At 38.6% G+C, this 22207-nt stretch overlaps 1 protein-coding gene across 1 annotated transcript; it reads right to left on the bottom strand.

Annotated features, from left to right (window-relative positions):
• Nucleotides 1-1151: 1151 nt before the first annotated feature.
• Nucleotides 1152-21142, bottom strand: LOC615237 (serine protease 58). The gene is made up of 5 exons (XM_024991196.2): nucleotides 20632-21142; nucleotides 9706-9847; nucleotides 2779-3029; nucleotides 1840-1976; nucleotides 1152-1441 (listed from the first exon to the last, which is right to left on the bottom strand). Exons 1-5 carry the CDS (start codon nucleotides 20666-20668, stop codon nucleotides 1295-1297), a joined length of 714 nt encoding a protein of 237 aa, XP_024846964.1. The 5' UTR covers nucleotides 20669-21142; the 3' UTR covers nucleotides 1152-1294.
• Nucleotides 21143-22207: the final 1065 nt, after the last annotated feature.

Below are 22207 nucleotides of genomic sequence, written 5' to 3'. Positions count from 1 at the left end.
CAACTAGCTCAAATGGCTGAGGACAATATACCATCTGGCATATCCTGGAAGGACAGAGAATATCTCTTAACAACTTGGAGTAGGAATTAAGTAGGCAACAAAAAATGAAACAGTTGGAAACTGTTAAAATTACTAACTGTTGCCAATTCCTGAATCCCTCCTATGCATTCCAATATACTTAGCACTTAACACATTATCTCTGATCACCATGATAGTCTTAAAAGGAATAATGGCTTTGATTTTGAGAAGCTTTGTGAAAGTAAGCAATTTATATCAATCAGCAGTTTGAACAAAAGAATCCCAATATTTCACTACACTGGACAAAATAAAAATGTGTTTTACATTTCAGATACTAAAATTTCTTGATCACTCAGTATTTTATATAAAAATTAGCAGATTTTAGATCAAAATCAGTTTACTCTATCATGGATTAATGAAACTTGATATGTGGAGAATATATTTGTGGAACGACAAACAAGTGTCTTTTGGGTGTGCTTGAGAATAAAAGCGTGTGCTCACAAATATATGCATGGCCTAGAGAATGCATTCAGGGTCATGAATAAAATCTCTCAGCCAAAATCCTCATGAATTTTACTATTGCATTTCCCTGTAAGAAAGGAAAATGTATTGGAAGGAAAATATATTGGGGAAAAAAACAATCCAACCACTTATGAAATCCTTGATATTTGTAATATGAATTACAAAATTCATATAAACCCATATTCCAAAATTACACTGACCTATGGGTGGCCTCAGCAAACCTCAAAAAATTTTGATTTCACAGATCTTTTAAGTAGGTAATGGAAACATTAACTATAACACCCATACACACATACACTCTCTTTGTCTCTCACTCACTCACCCAGGAGGCATTTGGTCACTAGAAGAATTACTAAATCATCTAACTAATTTCAGCAAATTACTGCTCAGGTATGTGGTTTGCATCATGCCCAAACAGACTCCTAGTAGTTATTGTTCCTCATATCCACTTGTCTTCTGTGTTCTTAGCATAAAACAGGCAGTATTTTAACAGAAGTATCTGAGTTGGTAGGACTACACTTCTTGAGACCAGCATCCTGTTTTCAATGTTATAAACACTTGTTTGTGAGCTGGGAATAAGCAAAGAAGTAGTTAAAGAAACTAGAGAAATGTCAACACCCAGGAGTCATCAGTGATTTCTCTTGACACTCCATGCAAGCATAGATCCTAGGAAAAATTGGGACTAAGATACAGAAAGTCATTTCCATGGATCAGCTGGGATGTAGGGAGGGTGTCAATGGAGTTGCGAATCAGCTTATGTAGAAATAATGCTCTTGATCCATGGAATGTGGCTGTAGATGTTAGTGAAGACAGCAGAATGATCTGTCAGAAAACATCCAGTTGTCCAAGACATAATTCCTTGTAATTTATTGCCACATGTGGCTGGTGCAGCTGTGGTCACCTGCCAGACAGAACAGAGGGGATCAGAACTTCCTTCCCACCTGGAAATTTGTCAACTCTTGAACAAAAGCAAAGGCCACTATATCTGCCATGCAAAAGGACCTGGGATACAATAGTGTGAAAGCTTTCCACTGCATTAACCACTGCTACCTCCCACTCATCCCTGGACAGAAATTTCAAAATGATAACTGGAAGACAGCCTTACACTCCTCAACAATCTATTTCTCTCATCTCTCACATAGGATGGAGGAGACAGAGTCATCATTCTTCAGCCCTTTACTCTCTGAGCTCTCAGTCTGTCTGCAAAATATAGACCCTCATGAAGGATGAGAAGTAACAGAGACACAAAGACAAAGAACAGAGACTGAGCTTATGGGCAAATGAAATGAGAAAGGTTACCTGGCACTCATCTGTGTTTTTTCTTAAGTGTCCCACACAGAACACGTCTTCAAAGAACTTTTTATGCAGTAATGTTCTGCAGACCAAATCAGTACTCAGTTCAGTCATGAAGCTTTGCAGGTAACCTCTTCTATTTCCTAAGCATAATAAATAAAGGAGACTTTCATTCCTCTTTTCATTTTCATAAGGTATTTTGCCTCCCTCTCCTTCAGGGCTTCTTTTCAGTTAGAATAGACTACAGAGAAAGAACATGGATTAAACATGTCCTCCTGTTTATTTATCATCTTTGAAAGATGATCAGCATCAAGGTGTGGTACCAACCAAGACACTCCAAACAATATCTGAATCCAAGCTCTGCCATCATGAAGTTTATGACTTTGGACAACTAGTTAACCTCCCTGAGTCTCAGTTTCCTCATTTATAAGATATAAATCCTAAGAAAACTGATCTACATGATATATGATGATGACTGAATAATACATATAGGATGCTTAGTGCCTGGGACATAATTAGTGTTCAACAAATGGTAGCATCTATCATTGTTGTAAGTGATAACCATATCACTGATAGGCAGGTAAAGGAAAAATATGATTTTCATCAATTTGCAAATTAAGATTCAGAGAAGTTAAAGGATCTTTCAGTAATCATATAATAAATGGCAGAACCAAAACTCAAACATAAATCCCTGAGCCTCAGCCCTCTGCTGTGTGTACCAATGTGATACATACATGCAACACATTGATTTAGGATTAGATTCCCAAAGCCCTAAAGGAGATGACCCCTTCTATTCTAAAGAGCTGACACCATTGCTCTATTTCTCCCATTACAACTGGATGCTTAAAAATTAGTTCCAATTCCTTCCCCTGACTCCTCAGAGATCCTGAAGATGTGAACATATCCAAGAATACAGCTAACTATTCTTTTTTGACAATCACTCACCAAAAGATCTTTTATCCTCCACCCAGGTGTAAACCAAGCAATCTGCAATGTCACTTGAATTGGAAACAGGCAACTGAAACATGCTGGTAGAGAAGAAGGTGAGAGGTACAGACAACTTTATCAGCATAAGATCATTTTTAGGAGAAGTGAAGGTGAAGTTTGGGTGAATGATGACCTCCTCATAAGGCAGAATCTCCCCAATTAACTCTTGAAAAGTGGTGGCTCCACCAGTTAAGATAACCTGGAGATCTCTGGAAAATGGAGAGAAAAAAGGTTGATACTATCTACTATCACATATCACATATCACAAGGCTAATCTCTCTCTCTTTCTTTCTATCTCCCTCACACACACACAGTCATGTGCACTTTCCTTCCATAGTAATCCATTTAAGCTCCTCTCATCTTTGTCCATCTAAACCTTTATGCGTAGCTGCCACTGTGGTCAGGTAGGTTGTCTGCCATAAAACATAGTGGGTTGCTATTGTTGTTGTTCAGTTACTCGGTCATGTCCAACCCTTTGCAACCCCAGGCACCGCAGCATGCCAGGCTTCCCTATCCTTCACTGTCTCCCACAGAATTTGCTCCAACTCATGTCTATTGAGTTGATGATGCCATACAACCATCTCATTTTCTGTCACCCCCTTCTCCTGCCCTCAGTCTTTCCCAGCATCAGGGTCTTTTCTAATGAGTCAGCTCTTCGCATCAGGTGGCCAAAGTATTAGAGCTTCAGCTTCAGCATTAGTCCTTTTCATGAATATTCAGGGTTGATTTCCTTTAGGATTGACTGGTTTGATCTCCTTGCTGTCCAAGGGACTCTCAAGAGTCTTTTCCAACACCACAGTTTGAAAGCATCAATTCTTCAGCACTCAGCCTTCTTTATGGTTGCCATTAACCCAGACTATAATGTGAATGGTACCTCCAGGACTTAAGCACACAATAGCTTGGTCTCCAATTTTAGCATATTTCCAGGGAGAAGCTTAAATCTGACACCCAGAAATAGCTGAAAGAAGTGTACAAGTGGATAATCAAGGTTTCTCTGAAAGTAGTTTCTTTAAGTGGACTTCTTTGGGTGTTAGGGGTAAACAAGAAATATGAGATTGTACAAACGAAATAATTAACAGCTTAGAGAGTTGAAATATTTTAAAGCTAGGGAGGATCATCCAAATATGCTATGCTCTACTCATCTCAGTCAAAAATTCACTGTTTACAGGGTTTTCTGATGGTCCTTTACAAGAATAAGAGTCAAAAATACTGGATGTTCCACTGAGATCCAGTTGAAATCCACTCACTAACATGGCTCAAGATTCTAAATTTAGAACAGGACACTTCTCTGAGGCCCCTGAGTCTCCCACTCAGGGGTCTCTCCAACCATAACAGTGAAATAAATACCATATCGGTACTGAACACCACTTTTCTGCTGCAATCTCAAATGCTAAATTTATTTGTCTCCTAACAGCAGTATAATTTGCCTCAATCTATTCTTGTCACTCTGTTGGGAGTTTATAAGATAAAACTGTGGTGCTGGAGAAGACTCTTGAGAGTGCCTTGGACTGCAAGGAGATCAAACTAGTCAATCCTAAAGGAAATCAATCCTGAATATCCATTGGAAGGGCTGATGCTGAAGCTGAAGCTCCAATACTTTGGCCACCTGACGCAAAGAGTCAAGTCACTGGAAAAGACCCTCATGCTGGGAAAGACTGAATGCAAAAGGAGAAGGGGACGGCAGAGGATGAGATGGTTAGATAGCATCCTGACTTAATGGACATGGAGTTTGAGCAAACTCCAGAAAATAGTGAAGGACAGGGGAGCTTGGCATGCTGCAGTCCATGGGATTACAAAGAGTCAGACACAACTTTGCAACTGAACAACAACAGCATCATAAAATATATTTATAATTAAAAGTCTACTTATATTGAAGAAAATTCATAAGTAAACAGATGATTCTTGGGCAAATTATGGTAAGTGAATTTCAGCTTAAAACAACTCTATGGCATGGAGGAGGGCTTTCCTGATGGCTCAGTGGTAAAGAATCCGTCTGACCATGCAAGAGACACCAGTGTGGTCCCGGGTCTGGGAAGATCGCACATGCCGCGGGACAACTGAGCCCGTACACCACAACCACTGTGCTCTAGAGCCCACGCTCCACAATGAGAAACCGCGCACTGCAACAAAGAGTGGCCTCCATTCACCGCAACTAGAGAAAGCCCACTTGCCCCAACAAAGACCCAGCACAACCAAAAATAAAATAAATAATGTTTCAGAAAACTAAATTATGGTGAAAAAGTACCAGAAGCGTAGGTGCCTCTGAGAAATATGAGTGGAAAGTAACTGAAAAGTTTAGGATGAACATCAGGATATTGTTTAACTTAAGACTTTATTAAATATTCATATTAAAATTTGAAAAGTGAAAGTGAAAGTCAGACATGTCCTGCTCTTTGTGACCCCATGGACTATACAGTCCATGGAATTCTCCAAGCCAGAATACTACAGTGGGTAGCAGTTCCCTTCTCCAAGGGATTTTCCCAACCCAGGGATCGAACCCAGGTGTCTGGCATTGCAAGTGGATTCTTTACCAGCTGAGCCACCAGGGAAGCCATTAAAATTTACAAAGTAATAACTGAAAGAATAGAAAAAAAAGGACAATTTAAAAGTTATCTAAATTACTAATCTAACAAGAAAGCAAAAGTATTTTTACCCAAACAAAGTACAGTAGAAATTCAAAATAGGTAAAGAGCAAATATAAACATAGCAATAATCAAAATAACCACAAATGGCCTAAATTCACCAATTAAAAGACAAATTATGGTATTACATTTTTTTTAAGTCCTGCTATATATAAATTAAGATACATGCTTAAATCAAAAGGATACAGAAAGGTGGAAAAGAAAAGATGTAAACATGATATACCAGGAGAACAGTAACCAAAAGAAAACCAGGGTTGGTGTATTAAAAGCTGACAAAGATAGGTTTTAAGATAAAACATATTAACTGTATGAGAGAAAGAAATGACATATAATAACAGGTTTGATTTTACCAGTAATGTACCAAGTACCTAAATTTATAAATGTACCTAAATTTATAGATACTAAATAAAATAGCCTAAAATATATTTTTAAAAAACAAAAAGTAATAAATATAAATTCATAGAACTATTTTGACCAGTCTACTAACACAGAGGAATAATTTCAACACAATCCTCTCATTTCCTGGTTTCAAGCAAAAAAAAAAAAAAATTAGAAAGGATATAGAAGATTTGAACTACATAATTTAAAAGTTTGATATACTAGATATACTGAACATACATAAAACTTTCACCCATAAAATTAGAGAGTACACTTTCTTTCAAGCACACAAGAAACATTTATAAAAATTGACTCCATACTAGTCCCAAAACTAAGTCTCAATGATTTTCAAAGAATCAGTATCACATAGATCACATTCTCAGACCACAAAACAGTAGTGTGTATCTGTTCATCCAAAACTCCTCATTTATCCCTCCTTACATTTCCCCTTTGGTAACCATAAGTTTGTTTTCTACGTCTGTGGATCTATTTCTGTTTTTTATATAAGTTCATTTGTAATATTTTTTTAGAATCCACAATAAGCGATATCATATGATCTCTGTCTTTGTCTTACTTCACTTAGTATGATAATCTCTAGATCCATCCATGTTGCTGCAAATGGCATTATTTCATTCTTTTTTATGGCTGAGTATGAAACTCCAATACTTTGGCCACCTCATGCGAAGAGTTGACTCATTAGAAAAGACTGATGCTGGGAGGGATTGGGGGCAGGAGGAGAAGGGAATGACAGAGGATGAGATGGCTGGATGGCATCACCTACTCGATGAACATGAGTTTGAGTGAACTCCGGGAGTTGGTGATGGACAGGGAGGCCTGGAGTGCTGCGATTCATGGGGTTGCAAAGAGTCGGACATGACTGAGTGACTGAACTGAACTGAATATTCCGTTTTATATCGCTATACCACATCTTTATCTATTCATCTGTCACTGGACATTTAGGTTGCTTCCATATCTTGATTATTGTACAATAAATAATGCTGCTATGAACAATGGGGTGCATAAATCTTTTAGAATTAGAGTTTTTGTCTTTTGGATATATGCCCAGGAGTAGGATTGCTAGGTCATATGGTAACTCTACTTTTAATCTTTTAAGGATCCTCCATGCTGCCTTCTATTATGGCTGTACCAATTCACATCCCCATCAACCAACAGTGGAAGAAGTTTCCCTTATCAAAACATTTTTTTAATTTGGGAAAATTTAGAAAATTCACTCCCAAAATTCTAAACTTACAAATGGAAGATTTAATCAAGTGGAAATTCTATTTTATTTCTTTTTATTGAAGTATATTTGATTTACAATATTATATTAGTTTCAAGTGTACAAGATAGTGATTCAGTATTTTTACAGATTATTCTCCATTCATAGTCATTAAAAGGTAATGGCTGTAACTCCCTATTCTATACAATATATCCTTGTTGCATATGCATTTCAAACACAGTAGTCTGTATCTGTTAATCCCATACACCTACTTTCCCCCTTCCTCCATCTGTTCCCCCTCTGGTAAATCCCAGCTTGTTTTCTATATCTGGGAGTCTGTTTCTGTTTTGTGTATACACTCATGTATTATTTTTTAGATTCCACATTTAAGTCAAATCATATTTGTCTTTCTCTGACTTATTTGACTAAGCATAATATTCTCTAGGTCCATCCATGTTGCTGCAAATGGCAGAATTCCTTCTGTTTATGCCTCAGTAACTTCTCATTGAATATATATATGTGGAGACATATATACATATATATATATATATATATATATATAATCACAATTTCTTTATCCATTCAACTGTTGATGGACGCTTGGGTTGCTTCCGTATCTTGGCTACTGTAAATCATGCTTCTATGAACATCGGGGGTGCATGTATCTTTTTTAATTACTCTTTTCATTTTTTCTGGATATTTGCCCAGGAATGGAATTGCTGGATCATGTTACAGTTTTATTTTTAGTATTTTAAGAAACTCCATGATGTTTTCCACACTGGCACACCAATTTACATTCCCACGAATAGTGTATGAGTCCTCTTGGCTCCACATCCTCTCCAACATTTGTTATTTGTATCTTTTTTCATCATTACCATTCTGACAGGTATGAGTGATATCTCATTGGGGTTTTGATTTGCATTTCTTTAATAATTAGTGATATTACCATCCAACTGATATAAAAAGTCAAAGCACTTCCAAATAAATCCCAACAGAATTTTTCATAGAATGCAACAAGTTGATTTTTAAATTTATGTAAAAGAATTCCTAAGCATTCCTGATGAAGAATAAGATGGCTGGCCAACCACATCACACATCACAAATTATGATAAAGTCATAATTATTAAGGCACTGTGGCCTATACTAAATAAACCAATGGAACAGCAATGACAGCCCAGAAACAGACCCATGTACAGATGGAAATTTGATAGACGACAAACAGATACTATAGATCAGTGGGGAAAGAAGGGACTACTTACAAATGATATTTGGATATTTTGCTTAATACGTTAAAAAAAATAAAATTGGATCCCTACTTCACATCATTCACAAAAATCAATTCCAAATTATACAAAAAATTTAAATATTAAAGTCAAAGCTTTAAAATCTTTAGAAGTAAATGTAAAGGAATATATTTCTGCTTATGATCATAAAAGATATTTTCAACTGGGCACAATGATCAATAACCACAAATAAAGACTAATTCAAGTTTTAAATTTAATTATACTGAAGTTAAGAACTCTTTTTACATTAATGAATCACTTATTTTTTCATTGAAAGCTTGCATGCTTTATATGTTTGTATATATGTCTTAAACATTAGTTGCAAAGTACCATGTGGGTTTCTAATTTATATATATATATATATATTATTTATTATTTATAAATATTTATTTATTTATATATTTCCTTTTTTTTTGACATTAAGAACTTTTATGCATGAAAATACACTGTAAAGAGAAGATAAAGCCACAGAGTGGAAGATATTTTCAACATGTATAACTGACAAATGACTAATATCTAGAGCACTTATAGAAATCCTATGAAGCAGTATTTTTACAATACACAAGATGTTCGAAAGACAAAAAAGAGTATTTCCCAAAAGATACATTATTGTCAGGAGAAGGAAGAGGGGGAGGGGGAGGAAGGATGTTGATCATCACTACTAGTCAAAGTAACACAATTAAGATAATTGACACTTCATCAGCAAAAAAATTAAAGAGCTTGACAATACCCAATGTTGGAAGAACTCATAAATTGCTGGAGGGTGTGTAAAGATAAACATTTGCAAGCTCTACAACCAAGAAATTCCACTCCTTATTATATATTCTATTTATATACCAAGAGGTGTACTTACAGATACAAACCAATATGTTGTGATACCAATACATATATAGATACAGAATATCTCTCACAGATACATACACAAGAAAAAGTTCTAAGGTACATGGTACAAGTATGTTTACAGTAATACTTCAAAATAGCAGAATGCTAGAAATAACTGAAACATCTATCAAGAAAAGAATGAACCAAACTGTGTGACATTCACATTGAAAAATTATACAGCAATTAAAAATGAAATACAGTCACATCTAACAGTTTTGGATGAATCTTAAAAATGTTAAGAACAATGTGCAGGTTTATTTTTATGTGTATATGAAATATTGTTCTATACCATAAAACTGTTTCCTTTCTGGACATGTTAAACATAAGAACGTGTAGTTAAATTTTATCTGTGTACTTGAGCTCCCCTTTACCATCAAATCATTAAGAATTCCTGACTAGCACAAGTTCTATACAATTTCCACAGGAGTGTTGAGCCTCAGCCTGGAAGCCTTAATAGAGTAGAACATTCCCCACCACTTACGGTAAGAAGCAGTGTGCTGCCGTTATCACCCACTGAGGAGCAATCAGAGTCCCCATACAGGACTTGTAACTGGATTTCAGATATAATAAATAGAAAAGATTGTTTAGGTCTGCAGTATCTTCAACAAAAACTGAAATAACACCTGAAACACACAAAGAGAAGAATCACTGGGATATAACACAGCTGGTTAAAGGGAACTGGCATGGTTATGGAGATTTTAAGACACCAGTGTCAGATAGTATCAATATTTACCACATTGATCACTTAGCCTACCCTATGGTACTGAGTCCCATACTGTACAAAGACTGTACCAAGCACTTTGTTATTGCTGCTTAGTCGCTCAGTGATGTCCGACTCTTTTGTGACCCCATGGACTGTAGCCCACCAGGCTCCTCTGTCCCTGGGATTTCCCAGGCAAGAACACTGGAGTGAGCTGCCATTTCCTTCTAAAGAGAAGCAGGGAGATAATGCAGAGGAGAAGGACATATACGGGTATTGGACTCAGATAGACTGAAGTCAGAATCCTTGAAACAACCATCATTTACTAGTTATATGACTTTAAGTAAATTTCCTGAGGTTAAGTTCTTACTTTGTAAAATAATATAAACTGCATCCACTTCACCTTTTTATTTCCTGTGAAAATTTTTAAAAATGTATTTTTAAAGTATCTAAAATGCAATCTCAAAAACGACAGAATGATCTGTTCGTTTCCAAGGCAAACCATTTAATATCACATAATCCAAGTCTATGTATGCCCTGACCAGTAATGCTGAAGAAGGTGAAGTTGAACAGTTCTATGAAGACCTACAAGACCTTCTAGAACTAATACCCAAAAAAGATGTCCTGTTCATTATAGGGGTCTGGAATGCAAAAGTAGGAAGTCAAGAAACACCTGGAGTAACAGGCAAATTTGGCCTTGGAGTACAGAATGAAGCAGGGCAAAGACTTAATAGAGTTCTGCCAAGAGAACCTACTAGTCATAGCAAACACCCTCTTCCAACAACACGAGAAGATGCTACACATGGACATCACCAGATGGTTGACACCAAAATCAGATTGATTATATTCTTTGCAACCAAAGATGAAGAAGTTCTATACAGTCAGCAAAAACAAGACCAGGCGCTGACTGTGGCTCAGATCATGAACTCCTTATTGCCAAATTCAGACTTCAATTGAAGAAAGTGGAGAAAACCACTAGACCATTCAGGTATGACCTAAATCAAATCCCTTATGACTATATACTGGAAGTGAGAAATAGATTTAAGGGACTAGATCTGATGGACAGAGTGCCTGAAGAACTAGGGACAGAGGTTCATGACATTGTACAGGAGATAGGAATCAAGACCATCCCCAAAGAAAAGAAATACATAAAAGCAAAATGGCTGAGGAGGCCTTACAAATAGCTGTGAAATGAAGAGAAGCCAAAAGCAAAGAAGAAAAGGAGAGATATACCCATTTGAATGCAGAGTTCCAAAGAATAGCAAGGAGAGGTAAGAAAGCCTTCCTCAGCGATCAATGCAAAGAAATAGAAGAAAACAACAGAATGGGAAAGACTAGAGATCTCTTCAAGAAAATTAGAGATACCAAAGGAACATTTCATGCAAAGATGGGCTCAATAAAGGACAGAAATGGTATGGACTTAACAGAAGCAGAAGATATTAAGAAGAGGTGGCAAGAATACACAGAACTGTACCAAAAAGATCTTCACGACCCAGATACTCATGATAGTATGATCACACACCTAGAGCCAGACATCCTGGAATGTGAAGTCAATTGGGCCTTAGGAAGCATCACTACGAACAAAGCTAGTGGAGGTGATGGAATTCCAGTTGAGCTATTTCAAATCCTGAAAGATGATGCTGTAAAGTGCTGCACTCAATATGACAGCAAATTTGGAAAACTCAGCAGTGCCCACAGGACTGGAAAAGGTCAGTTTTCATTCCAATCCCAAAGAAAGGCAATGCCAAAGAAAGCTCAAACTACTGTACAATTGCACTCATCTCACATGCTAGTAAAATAATACTCAAAATTCTCCAAGCCAGGCTTCAGCAATACATGAACTGTGAACTTCCAGATGTCCAAGCTGGTTTTAGAAAAGGCAGAGGAACCAGAGATCAAATTGCCAACATCCACTGGATCATCGAAAAAGCAGGAGAGTTCCAGAAAAACATCTATTTCTGCTTTATTGACTATGCCAAAGCCTTTGACTGTGTGGATCACAATAAACTGTGGAAAATTCTGAAAGAGATGGGAATACCAGACCAGCTGACCTGCCTCTTGAGAAACATGTATGTAGGTCAAGAAACAACAGTTAGAACTGGACATGGAACAACAGACTGGTTCCAAATAGGAAAAGGAGTATGTCAAGGCTCCATATTGTCACCCTGCTTATTTAACTTATATGCAGAGTACATCATGAGAAACGCTGGGCTGGAAGAAGCACAAGCTGGAATCAAGATTGCAGGGAGAAATATCAATAACCTCAGATATGCAGATGACACCACCCTTATGGCAGAAAGTGAAGAACTAAAGAGCCTCTTGATGAAAGTGAGAGAGGAGAGTGAAAAAGTTGGCTTAAAGCTCAACATGCAGAAAACTAAGATCATGGCATCCGGTCCCATCACTTCATGGGAAATAGATGGGGAAATAGTGGAAACAGTGTCAGACTTTATTTCTTTGGGCTCCAAAACCACTGCAGATGATGACTGCATCCATGAAAATAAAAGACACTTACTCCTTGGAAAGCAAGTTATGACCAACCTAGATAGCATATTAAAAAGCAGAGACATTACTTTGTCAACAAAGGTCCGTCTAGTCAAGGCTATGGTTTTTCCAGTGGACATGTATGGATGTAAGACTTGGACTATAAAGAAAGCTGAGCACCGAAAAATGGATGGTTTTGAACTGTGGTATTGGAGAAGACTCTTGAGAGTCCCTTGGACTGCAGGAGATCCAACCAGTCCATCCTATAGGAGATCAGATCAGTCCTGGGTGTTCATTGGTAGGACTGATATTGAAGCTGAAACTCCAATACTTTGGCCACCTGATGCGAAGAGCTGACTCATTTGAAAAGACCCTGATGCTGGGAAAGATTGAGGACAGGAGGAGAAGGGGACAACAGAGGATGAGATGGTTGGATGGCATCACTGACTCAATAGACATGGGTTTAGGTGGACTCCAGGAGTTGGTGATGGACAGAGAGGCCTGGCGTGCTGTGGTTCATGGGGTCGCAAAGAGTCGGACACCACTGAGTGACTGAACTGAACTCAAAGTACTTAGTGGGATTTCCCAGGTGGTTTAGTGGTAAAGAATCTACCTGTCAGTGTTAGGGACATGGGTTCAATTCCTTGTTCAGGAAGTACTCCTGGCAAAGGAAATGGCAACCTACTCCAGTTTTTCACTTTTCACTTCATGGTACTAGAATCGCACACTGTACAAACACTGTACTAAGCACTTTGTTATTGTTGTTTCATCACTCAGTTGTGTCCGACTCTTTTGAGATCCCATGGACTGTAGCCCACAAGGCCTCTCTGTAAGAATACTAGAATGGGTTACCACTTCCTCCTCCAGGGTATCTTCCCAAACCAGGGATTGAACCCAGGTCTCTTATACTGGCAAGTGGATTATTTACCACTGAACCACCTATGCAGCCCCACTAAGCACTTTAAGTACTTAAAATTTTTTTTTAATTTTCACAGGAAACAAGATAAAGTGGATACATTTTATATTATTTTACAAAGTAAGAACTTAACCTTAGGAAATATACTTAAGGTCATACAACTAGTAAATGATGGTTTGTTCAAGCATCCCAATTTCAGTCTACCTGATTCCAAATCCCATGTACATCCTTCTCCTCCACACGATCTCCCGCTTTTCTTCGCCCTGTCTGCAGTTTCCCAGGATGACTTAGCTCATTTCCAATCTCCCAAAGGCTTAAGCCTTCTTGGTTGAATCCACAGTCACAGTCACGCAGCCTGTCCTGCAGCTCCCTGACTTTTCCTACCAGCACACTGCAGGGATGCTCAGAGACCAGTCAGTGTGACTCCAACAGCAATAAGTTCATTAGTTAACCAAAATTAAAACTTTAATTCTGGCATGAAAATATAGGGAGAGATATTCTGAACAGATGGGCATGTAAATATAGGTCAGTACTTATTCTCTGGAAACAGATTATCTGATTCAAATTCTAGCTCTATCCATACCAGTAGTAGGAACTTGTACAAATTAGGTAGATCTCTGTATCTTAATCTCCTTATTTGTACACTGAAATCACAAACGAACTTCTCTCCTAAGATTGCTGTGAAAATTGAATGCATTAATGTATGTAAATCACTTGAAAGAATGTTTGGCAAATAATGCATATAATGTGTGTTCAATAAATGTTATTTTACACTATGGCAGTTTCAAGAATATTTTTATACTGATAAATTGCAAACTAATACTCAGAAAAAGATACAGACAAAGCCTCTCCATTACCTACCAAACAACTAAACATTGGATACTGACTGATATCACCCTTTTTTTGCATTATTGCTACTTCTTTATCAGTGACAGCTCCAACCCTAATTTAATCCTCTTACCTACTAATTAAAACATTTGAAGTACCCAATTAGGGTTCAGTTCAGTTCAGTTCAGTCACTCAGTCATGTCCAACTCTTTGCGACCCCATGAATCGCAGCACGCCAGGCCTCCCTGTCCATCACCAACTCCGGGAGTTCACTCAGACTCACAGCCATCAAGTCAGTGATGCCATCCAGCCATCTCATCCTCTGTCATCCCCTTCTCCTCCTGCCCCCAATCCCTCCCAGCATCAGAATCTTTTCCAATGAGTCAACTCTTCGCATGAGGTGGCCAAAGTACTGGAGTTTCAGCTTTAGCATCATTCCTTCCAAAGAAATCCCAGGGCTGATCTCCTTCAGAATGGACTGGTTGGATCTCCTTGCAGTCCAAGGGACTCTCAAGAGTCTTCTCCAATACCACAGTTCAAAAGCATCAATTCTTTGGTGCTCAGCTTTCTTCACAGTCCAACTCTCACGTCCATACATGACCACTGGAAAAACCATAGCCTTGATTAGACGGATAGTCTAGTCAACTAGGGTTAGGATACCCTAATTAGAGTCAGAATGTTCCTTCTTGACAACACCGAATTCTGAACTGACTCCATTTCTCTAACTCCATCTTCCAAATTATCCATCAAACCATTTAAGATGCTCCTCCCAAGTTCCCTGTACTGGGACACATGAGGTTCTCTGGAGTGTGTTGTCCCTACTGCATAAAGTTAAAAAAACCTCACTTAAAAAAACTCTTGGTGGTGTTCTTGGTGGCATCTGGTTAGTGGGTTCAACAAGTTAGGTCAAATATTGCTTTTTCCAGTTCAGGAAAGGAAACAGGAAAATATAAAACTATTTCTTTTTTTAAAAAATCTATGTTCCAACTGGGGTTTCTCTTGCTATATCAATTTATATTACTGGTCTATGGGTTTTCATCTAATAAGTAGTAAAAGAACAATGATTTATGCAATATCCCCAAGCATTCAGCATAATGCCCAGCACACAGTATAAACTCAATACATAGGTATTATATAAATGAATTAATGACAGATTAGAGTAAAACTCACTTTGCATGCAAGGGGCCACAGGAAGGCTCTGAAATTAATGCAAGGATTTTATGGATTCATATATGAAACAAGCATCATCACTAAAGGCTAATATTATATATACAGACATGTATACTTCTGTCCAAATATATACATGCATGCATTTTTTAAATCTGTTGAATACTAATTGGTTTCTGCCATGCATGCATGAATCCATGCTTAGTTGTTTCAGTAATATCTGACTCTCTGCAACCCCATGGACTGTTGCCCACCAGGCTCCTCTGTCCATGGGATTCTCCAGGCAAGAATACTGCAGTGCGTTGCCATTTCCTACTCCAGGGCATCTTCCCAACCCAGAGATCAGACCGGCGTCTCTTGCATCTCCTGCATTGGCAGGTGGATTCTTTACCACTAGCGCCACCTGCTTCGCAACTTTTTTTAGCATAAGAACACCTTTTAGTCTTAAAATACTTTGAATCTTTTTATGATGTTAATGTTGTTGTTCAGTCACTAAGTCGTGTCTGACTCTGCAACCCCATAGACTGAAGCACACCAGGTTTCCCTGTCCTTCACTGCCTCCTGGAGTTTGCACAGATTCATGTTTGTTGTGTCGGTAATAATATCTAACCATCTTATCCTGTAGTCTTTCCAGCATCAGGGTCTTTTCCACTGAGTCAGCTCTTTGCATCAGGTGGCCAAAATATTGGAGCTTCAGCTTCAGCATTGGTCCTTCCAATGAATATTCAGGGTTGATTTCCTTTGGGATTGACTGGTTTGATCTCCTTGCAGTCCAAGGGACTCTCAAGATATATGATGTTAATACATCATGTTTTATTAATAAGACTAAGAGGAGTTCTTATGGTCAAAAAGTGGCAAAACACTTGCATAGGCAATGTTCTAATTCCAGCACATAAATCTAATTCTTATTTAACTCCCACAATCTATCCTGAATCCAGATCATCTCTTGTTAGCGAGAATGCTGGGTCATGTCTGAGTCTTTGCAACCCCATGAACTGTAGCTACCACACTTCTCTGTCCACCGAATTTTCTAAGCGAGAATACAGGAGTGGGTTGCCATTTCCTACTCTAGGGGAGATTCTTGACCCAGGGATCAAACCAACATCTCCCATGTCTCCAGCATCATCATGTGGATTCTTTACCACTGTACCACCTGGAAGTCCAAAAGGACTATTAAGGAATACTATAAACAATTCTTTGCCTACAAACATGAAAACCTAGATGAATTCTGTCTAAGATATACTCTGCCAAAACACAAGAAGAAATAGACAATCTAAATATGTCTATATCTATTCAGTTCAGTTCAGTCGCTCAGTCCTGTCTGACTCCCCGCGACCCCATGAATTGCAGCACGCCAGGCCTCCCTGTCCATCACCAACTCCCGGAGTTCACTCAAACCCACGTCCATCAAGTTGGTGATGCCATCCAGCCATCTCATGCTCCGTCGTCCCCTTCTCCTCCTGCCCCCAATCCCTCCCAGCATCAGAGTCTTTTCCAATGAGTCAACTCTTCACATGAGGTGGCCAAAGTACTGGAGTTTCAGTTTTAGCATCATTCCTTCCAAAGAACACCCAGGACTGATCTCCTTCAGAATGGACTGGTTGGATCTCTTTGCAGTCCAAGGGAGTCTCAAGAATCTTCTCCAACACCACAGTTCCAAAGCATCACTTCTTCGGCGCTCAGCCTTCTTCACAGTCCAACTCTCACATGCATACATGACCACTGGAAAAACCATAGCCTTGACTAGATGGACCTTTGTTGGCAAAGTAATGTCTCTGCTTTTCAATATGCTATCTAGGTTGGCCATAACTTTCCTTCCAAGGAGTAAGCGTCGTTTAATTTCATGGCTGTAGTCACCATCTACAGTGATTTTGGAGCCCAAAAAAATAAAGTCTGACACTGTTTCCACTGTTTCCCCATCTATTTGTCATAAAGTGATGGGACCGGATGCCTTGATCTTCGTTTTCTGAATGTTGAGCTTTAAGCCAACTTTTTCACTCTCCTCTTTCACTTTCATCAAGAGGCTTTTTAGTTCCTCTTCACTTTCTGCCATAAGGGTGGTGTCATCTGCATATCTGAGGTTATTGATATTTCTCCTGGCAATCTTGATTCTAGCTTGTGCTTCTTCCAGTCCAGCGTCTCTCATTATGTACTCTGCATAGAAGTTAAATAAGGGTGACAATTACAGCCTTGACATACTCCTTTTCCTATTTGGAACCAATCTGTTGTTCCATGTCCAGTTCTAACTGTTCCTTCCTGACCTGCATATAGATTTCTCAAGAGGCAGGTCAGGTGGTCTGGTATTCTCATCTCTTTCAGAATTTTCCACAGTTTATTGTGATCCATATAGTCAAAGGCTTTGGCATAGTCAATAAAGCAGAAATAGATGTTTTTCTGGAACTCTCTTGCTTTTTCGATGATCCAGTGGATGTTGGCAATTTGATCTCTGGTTCCTCTGCCTTTTCTAAAACCAGCTTGGACATGTGGAAGTTCACAGTTCACGTATTGCTGAAGCCTGGCTTGGAGAATTTTGAGCATTACTTTACTAGCGTGTGAGATGAGTGCAATTGTACAGTAGTTTGAGTTTTCTTTGGAGTTGCCTTTCTTTGGGATTGGAATGAAAACTGACCTTTTCCAGTCCTGTGGCCACTGCTGAGTTTTCCAAATTTGCTGGCATATTGAGTGCAGCACTTTCACAGCATCATCTTTCAGGATTTGAAAGAGCTCAACTGGAATTCCATCATCTCTACTAGCTTTGTTCATAGTGATGCTTTCTAAGGCACTTGACTTCACATTCCAGGATGTCTGGCTCTAGGTGAGTGATCACACCGTCATGATTTTCTGGGTCATGAAGATCTTTTTGTTTGGTTCTTCTGTGTATTCTTGCCACCTCTTCTTAATATCTTCTGCTTCTGTTAGGTCCATACCATTTCATCCTTTATCAAGCCCATCTTTGCATGAAATGTTCCCTTGGTATTTCTAATTTCTTGAAGAGACCTCTAGTCCTTCCCATTCTGTTGTTTTCTTCTATATCTTTTCATTGATCGCTGAGGAAGGCTTTCTTATCTCTTCTTGCTATTGTCCTTTACATTATAGTGGACTGGAATGCAAAAGTAGGAAGTCAAGAAACACCTGGAGTAACAGGCAAATTTGGCCTTGGAATATGAAATGAAGCAGGGCAAAGACTAATAGAATTTTGCCAAGAGAACGCACCTGTCATAGCAAACACCCTCTTCCAAAAACACAAGAGAAAACTCTACACATGGACATCACCAGATGGTCAACACCGAAATCAGATTGATTATATTCTTTGCAGCCAAAGATGGAGAAGCTCTATACAGTCACAAAAACAAGACCGGCAGCTGACTGTGGCTCAGATCATGAACTCTTTATTGCCAAATTCAGACTTAAATTGAAGAAAGTAGGGAAAACCACTAGACCATTCAGGTATGACCTAAATCAAATCCCTTGCAATTATACAGTGGAAGTGAGAAATAGCTTTAAGGGACTAAATCTGATAGAGTGCCTGATGAACTATGGACTGAGGTTCACCACATTGTACAGGAGACAGGGATCAAGACCATCCCCATGGAAAAGAAATGCAAAAAAGCAAAATGGCTGTCTGGGGAGGCCTTACAAATAGCTGTAAAAAGAAGAGAAGCGAAAAGCAAAGGAGAAAAGGAAAGATATATCTATTAAAGATATCGATTAAACAATAACCTTCCAAAAGAGAAAGCATTAGGCCCAGATGAGTTGACTCATGAATTCTACCAAACATTGAAGTAAGAAATTACACCAATTCTCTGCGATCTTTTTCAGAAGATAGAAGCGGAGGGAATATTTCCTAAATTATTCTATGAGGCCAGCATTATCTTGATACCAAAAACAAAGTCATTACAAGAAAACTACAAAAAAAAAAAAAAAGACCTTCTCATGATCAAAAATCCTCAACAAAACATTAGTCAAATCTAATTCAACAATGTATAAAAAACATACATGCTCTAAGACCATGTGGGATTTCTGCTATGTGTGCAGGACTGGTTCAACATTTGAAAATCAATTAGGAGCTCTTTCCTATGTTTTCTTCTAGGAATCTCAAAGATTCGGGTCTTTTGTTTAAGTATTTAATTCATTTTGAGTTAATTTTTGTGAGTGGTGTAAGACAGGTTTTCCATTTCAGTTTTCTGCATGTGGTTATTCAGTTTTCCCAACACTATTTATTGAAGAAACCATCACTTCTTCATAAAGTGTTCTTGTCTTCTTTGTCAAATATCAATTGATTGAATATATAAGCATTTATTTCTAGGCTCTCTATTCTATTTCATTGCTCTATGTTTCTATTTTTTTGCCAATACCACAATGTTCTAATTACTATAGTTTTGTGGTATAGTTTGAAGTGTGATGCTTCTGGCTTTGTTCTCAGGATTACTTTGGCTATTTGAGGTCTTTTGTGATTCCATATAAATTTTAGGACTGCTCTTTTATTTCTGTGAAAAATGTCATTGGAATTTCGATGGAGGTTTCATTGAATCTATAGATGGTTTGGGGTAGTATGGAAATTTTAACAACATTAATTCTTTCAATCCATGAACATGCTGCTGCTGCTGCTAAGTTGCTTCAGTCATGTCCGACTCTGCGACCCCATAGATGGCAGCCCACCAGGTTCCTCTGTCCCTGGGATTGTCCAGGCAAGAACACTGGAGTGGGTTGCCATTTTCTTCTCCAATGCATGAAAGTGAAAAGTGAAAGTGAAGTTGCTCAGTCATGTCCTACTCGTAGCAACCCCATGGACTGCAGCCCACCAGGCTCCTCCATCCATGGGATTTTCCAGGCAAGAGTACTGGAGTGGGGTGCCATTGCCTTCTCTGCCATGAACATGAGATATCTCAATTTTGTTTATGTCTTCTTTAACTTCTTTCTGCAAAGTCTTATAGTTTTCATTGTACAGATCTTTCACTTCCTTTGTTAAATTTATTCCTAGGTATTTTATGTTTTTGATGCTATTGTAAATGGGATACCATAAAGTTCCTAGAAGGAAACATAGGGAAGAAAAGACCCATGTTAACATGGGTCTTAACAATGCTTTTGATACGACAGTAACAATACAAGCAACAAAAGCAAAAATCAACAAGTGATGGTACATCAAACTAAAAAGCTTCTGCATAGCCTGCACAGAAAATGACTGGTAGATGACATATTTCCCAAACTTTCCTGTTTCTGGTCCATCAGCTCTCCCTCCCAACGGAGCTCTATAGCCTTATCTCCTAGTTGAGGCCCAATCAAACAAGACAGAGATACCTTTAGTCACTCACCAGTTATCATCAGCAAGGTTAATAGGATACACTTCATGTTGATGCCTGAATCTTGTCCTGAGGATAAGGTTCTAGTGGAAATAGTCACAAAGCAGGAACAGAACTTATAACCCACTTAGGAATTCTGACAGCAGGATGAAGTGCAAATGAGAGAACTGGGATGGGGACTCTATAAGCCCGTCATTTAGAGGCTGCTTCTTCCAGTCTTAATCCTTAGTATAAAAAAGGATTCATTAGTCACACCTGCCAACTCTCTCAGTCAATTGGCATGGAAATCCTCGCAGTCTAATTGATATCTGCCCTATGGGAAGATGAGCTTCAGGGGTCTGAGCCTTATCCCTTATCTAAGGAAGTGAGAACCGAGTGAACCTTCTGTGGTATTAAAATTCATCCCAAGTTCTTTCCCTAGCTTCTCAGTTCTTTTCACCAGTTCCTCCCCCACAGTGTTTAACTAGCACCCCTCCCTCTACATGTCCCATTGACCCTCTGCTTTCTGGGCTACTCTGATGAAGCAGAGCTATGACTCCACCCTTCTCTGTGACACAGACTCCCTTCTCCTTTATCCATGTCACACTCAGCCCGCCCCTCCTCAGAACTGCTTCACTTGTACATGTTGTATTCACACATACCATTTGAAGAAAAGTTCTCAACCAACACCAGTACTAGAGGCCCCTGTCAGATCTCCAAATCTGTTCCTACTACACTGCCCTCTGGGACAGCATACTCTTGTTCACTCACTCTCTCCTTTCTCTGTGGCTGCTTTGTTTAAATGGATTTTTTTGGCAGCAAATACAAGAAGTGTGAGTGAAAGTCGCTCAGTCGTGTCGAACTCTTTGCAACCCCATGGACTATACAGTCCATGGAACTCTCCAGGCCAGAATACTGGAGTGGGTAGCCTTTCCCTTCTCCAGGGGATCTTCCCAACCCAGGGATCGAACCCAGGTCTCCCACATTGCAGGCAGATTCTTTACCAGCTGAGCCACAAGGAAAGCCCAAGAATACTGGATTGGGTAGCCTATCCCTTCTCCAGAGGATCTTCCTGACCCAGGAATTGAACCGGGGTCTCCTGCATTGTAGGTGGATTCTTTACCAACTGAGCTATGAGGGAAGCCCAAATACAACAAGGATATTACTTAAATAGAAAATCTATTAGATGACAGAATGAAACAATAATAGATTTAGAGTCCCTTTAAACCTTAGATATTCTGTGCAATGAGGCCATGGACAGGTATATCTCCATGTATATATATGTATGGAATCTATAATAACTCTAATAAAGAACTTAATGATAAGAAATTTACAAACATGAGGAAATGTTGAATATTGTACATATACATACATACTCATAGGATTCTAAAGTTATCTTTCACAAAAAAACTTTAAGAACAATGTCCATATCAGATATCAATATCTTTTTGGGAAAAAAATGAAATTGGCAAACTAAAGGAAACATTCAAGAGCTAATGTATCATAAAAAAAAGTTATTTATTGAAACAAGAAAATTCACACTTGAAACTAGTTTTGTAGGCCTACAAATAAGTGTGTGGGGTGGGCAGGCAGGAGGGGGTAGCAAAGA

Source organism: Bos taurus, chromosome 4 (genome assembly GCF_002263795.3).
Source record: "Bos taurus isolate L1 Dominette 01449 registration number 42190680 breed Hereford chromosome 4, ARS-UCD2.0, whole genome shotgun sequence".
In the NCBI taxonomy this organism is placed as follows: Eukaryota; Metazoa; Chordata; class Mammalia; order Artiodactyla; family Bovidae; genus Bos; species Bos taurus.
The sequence above is the reverse complement of the archived record's forward strand: the minus strand, read 5'-3'. Positions and strand labels throughout refer to the sequence as shown.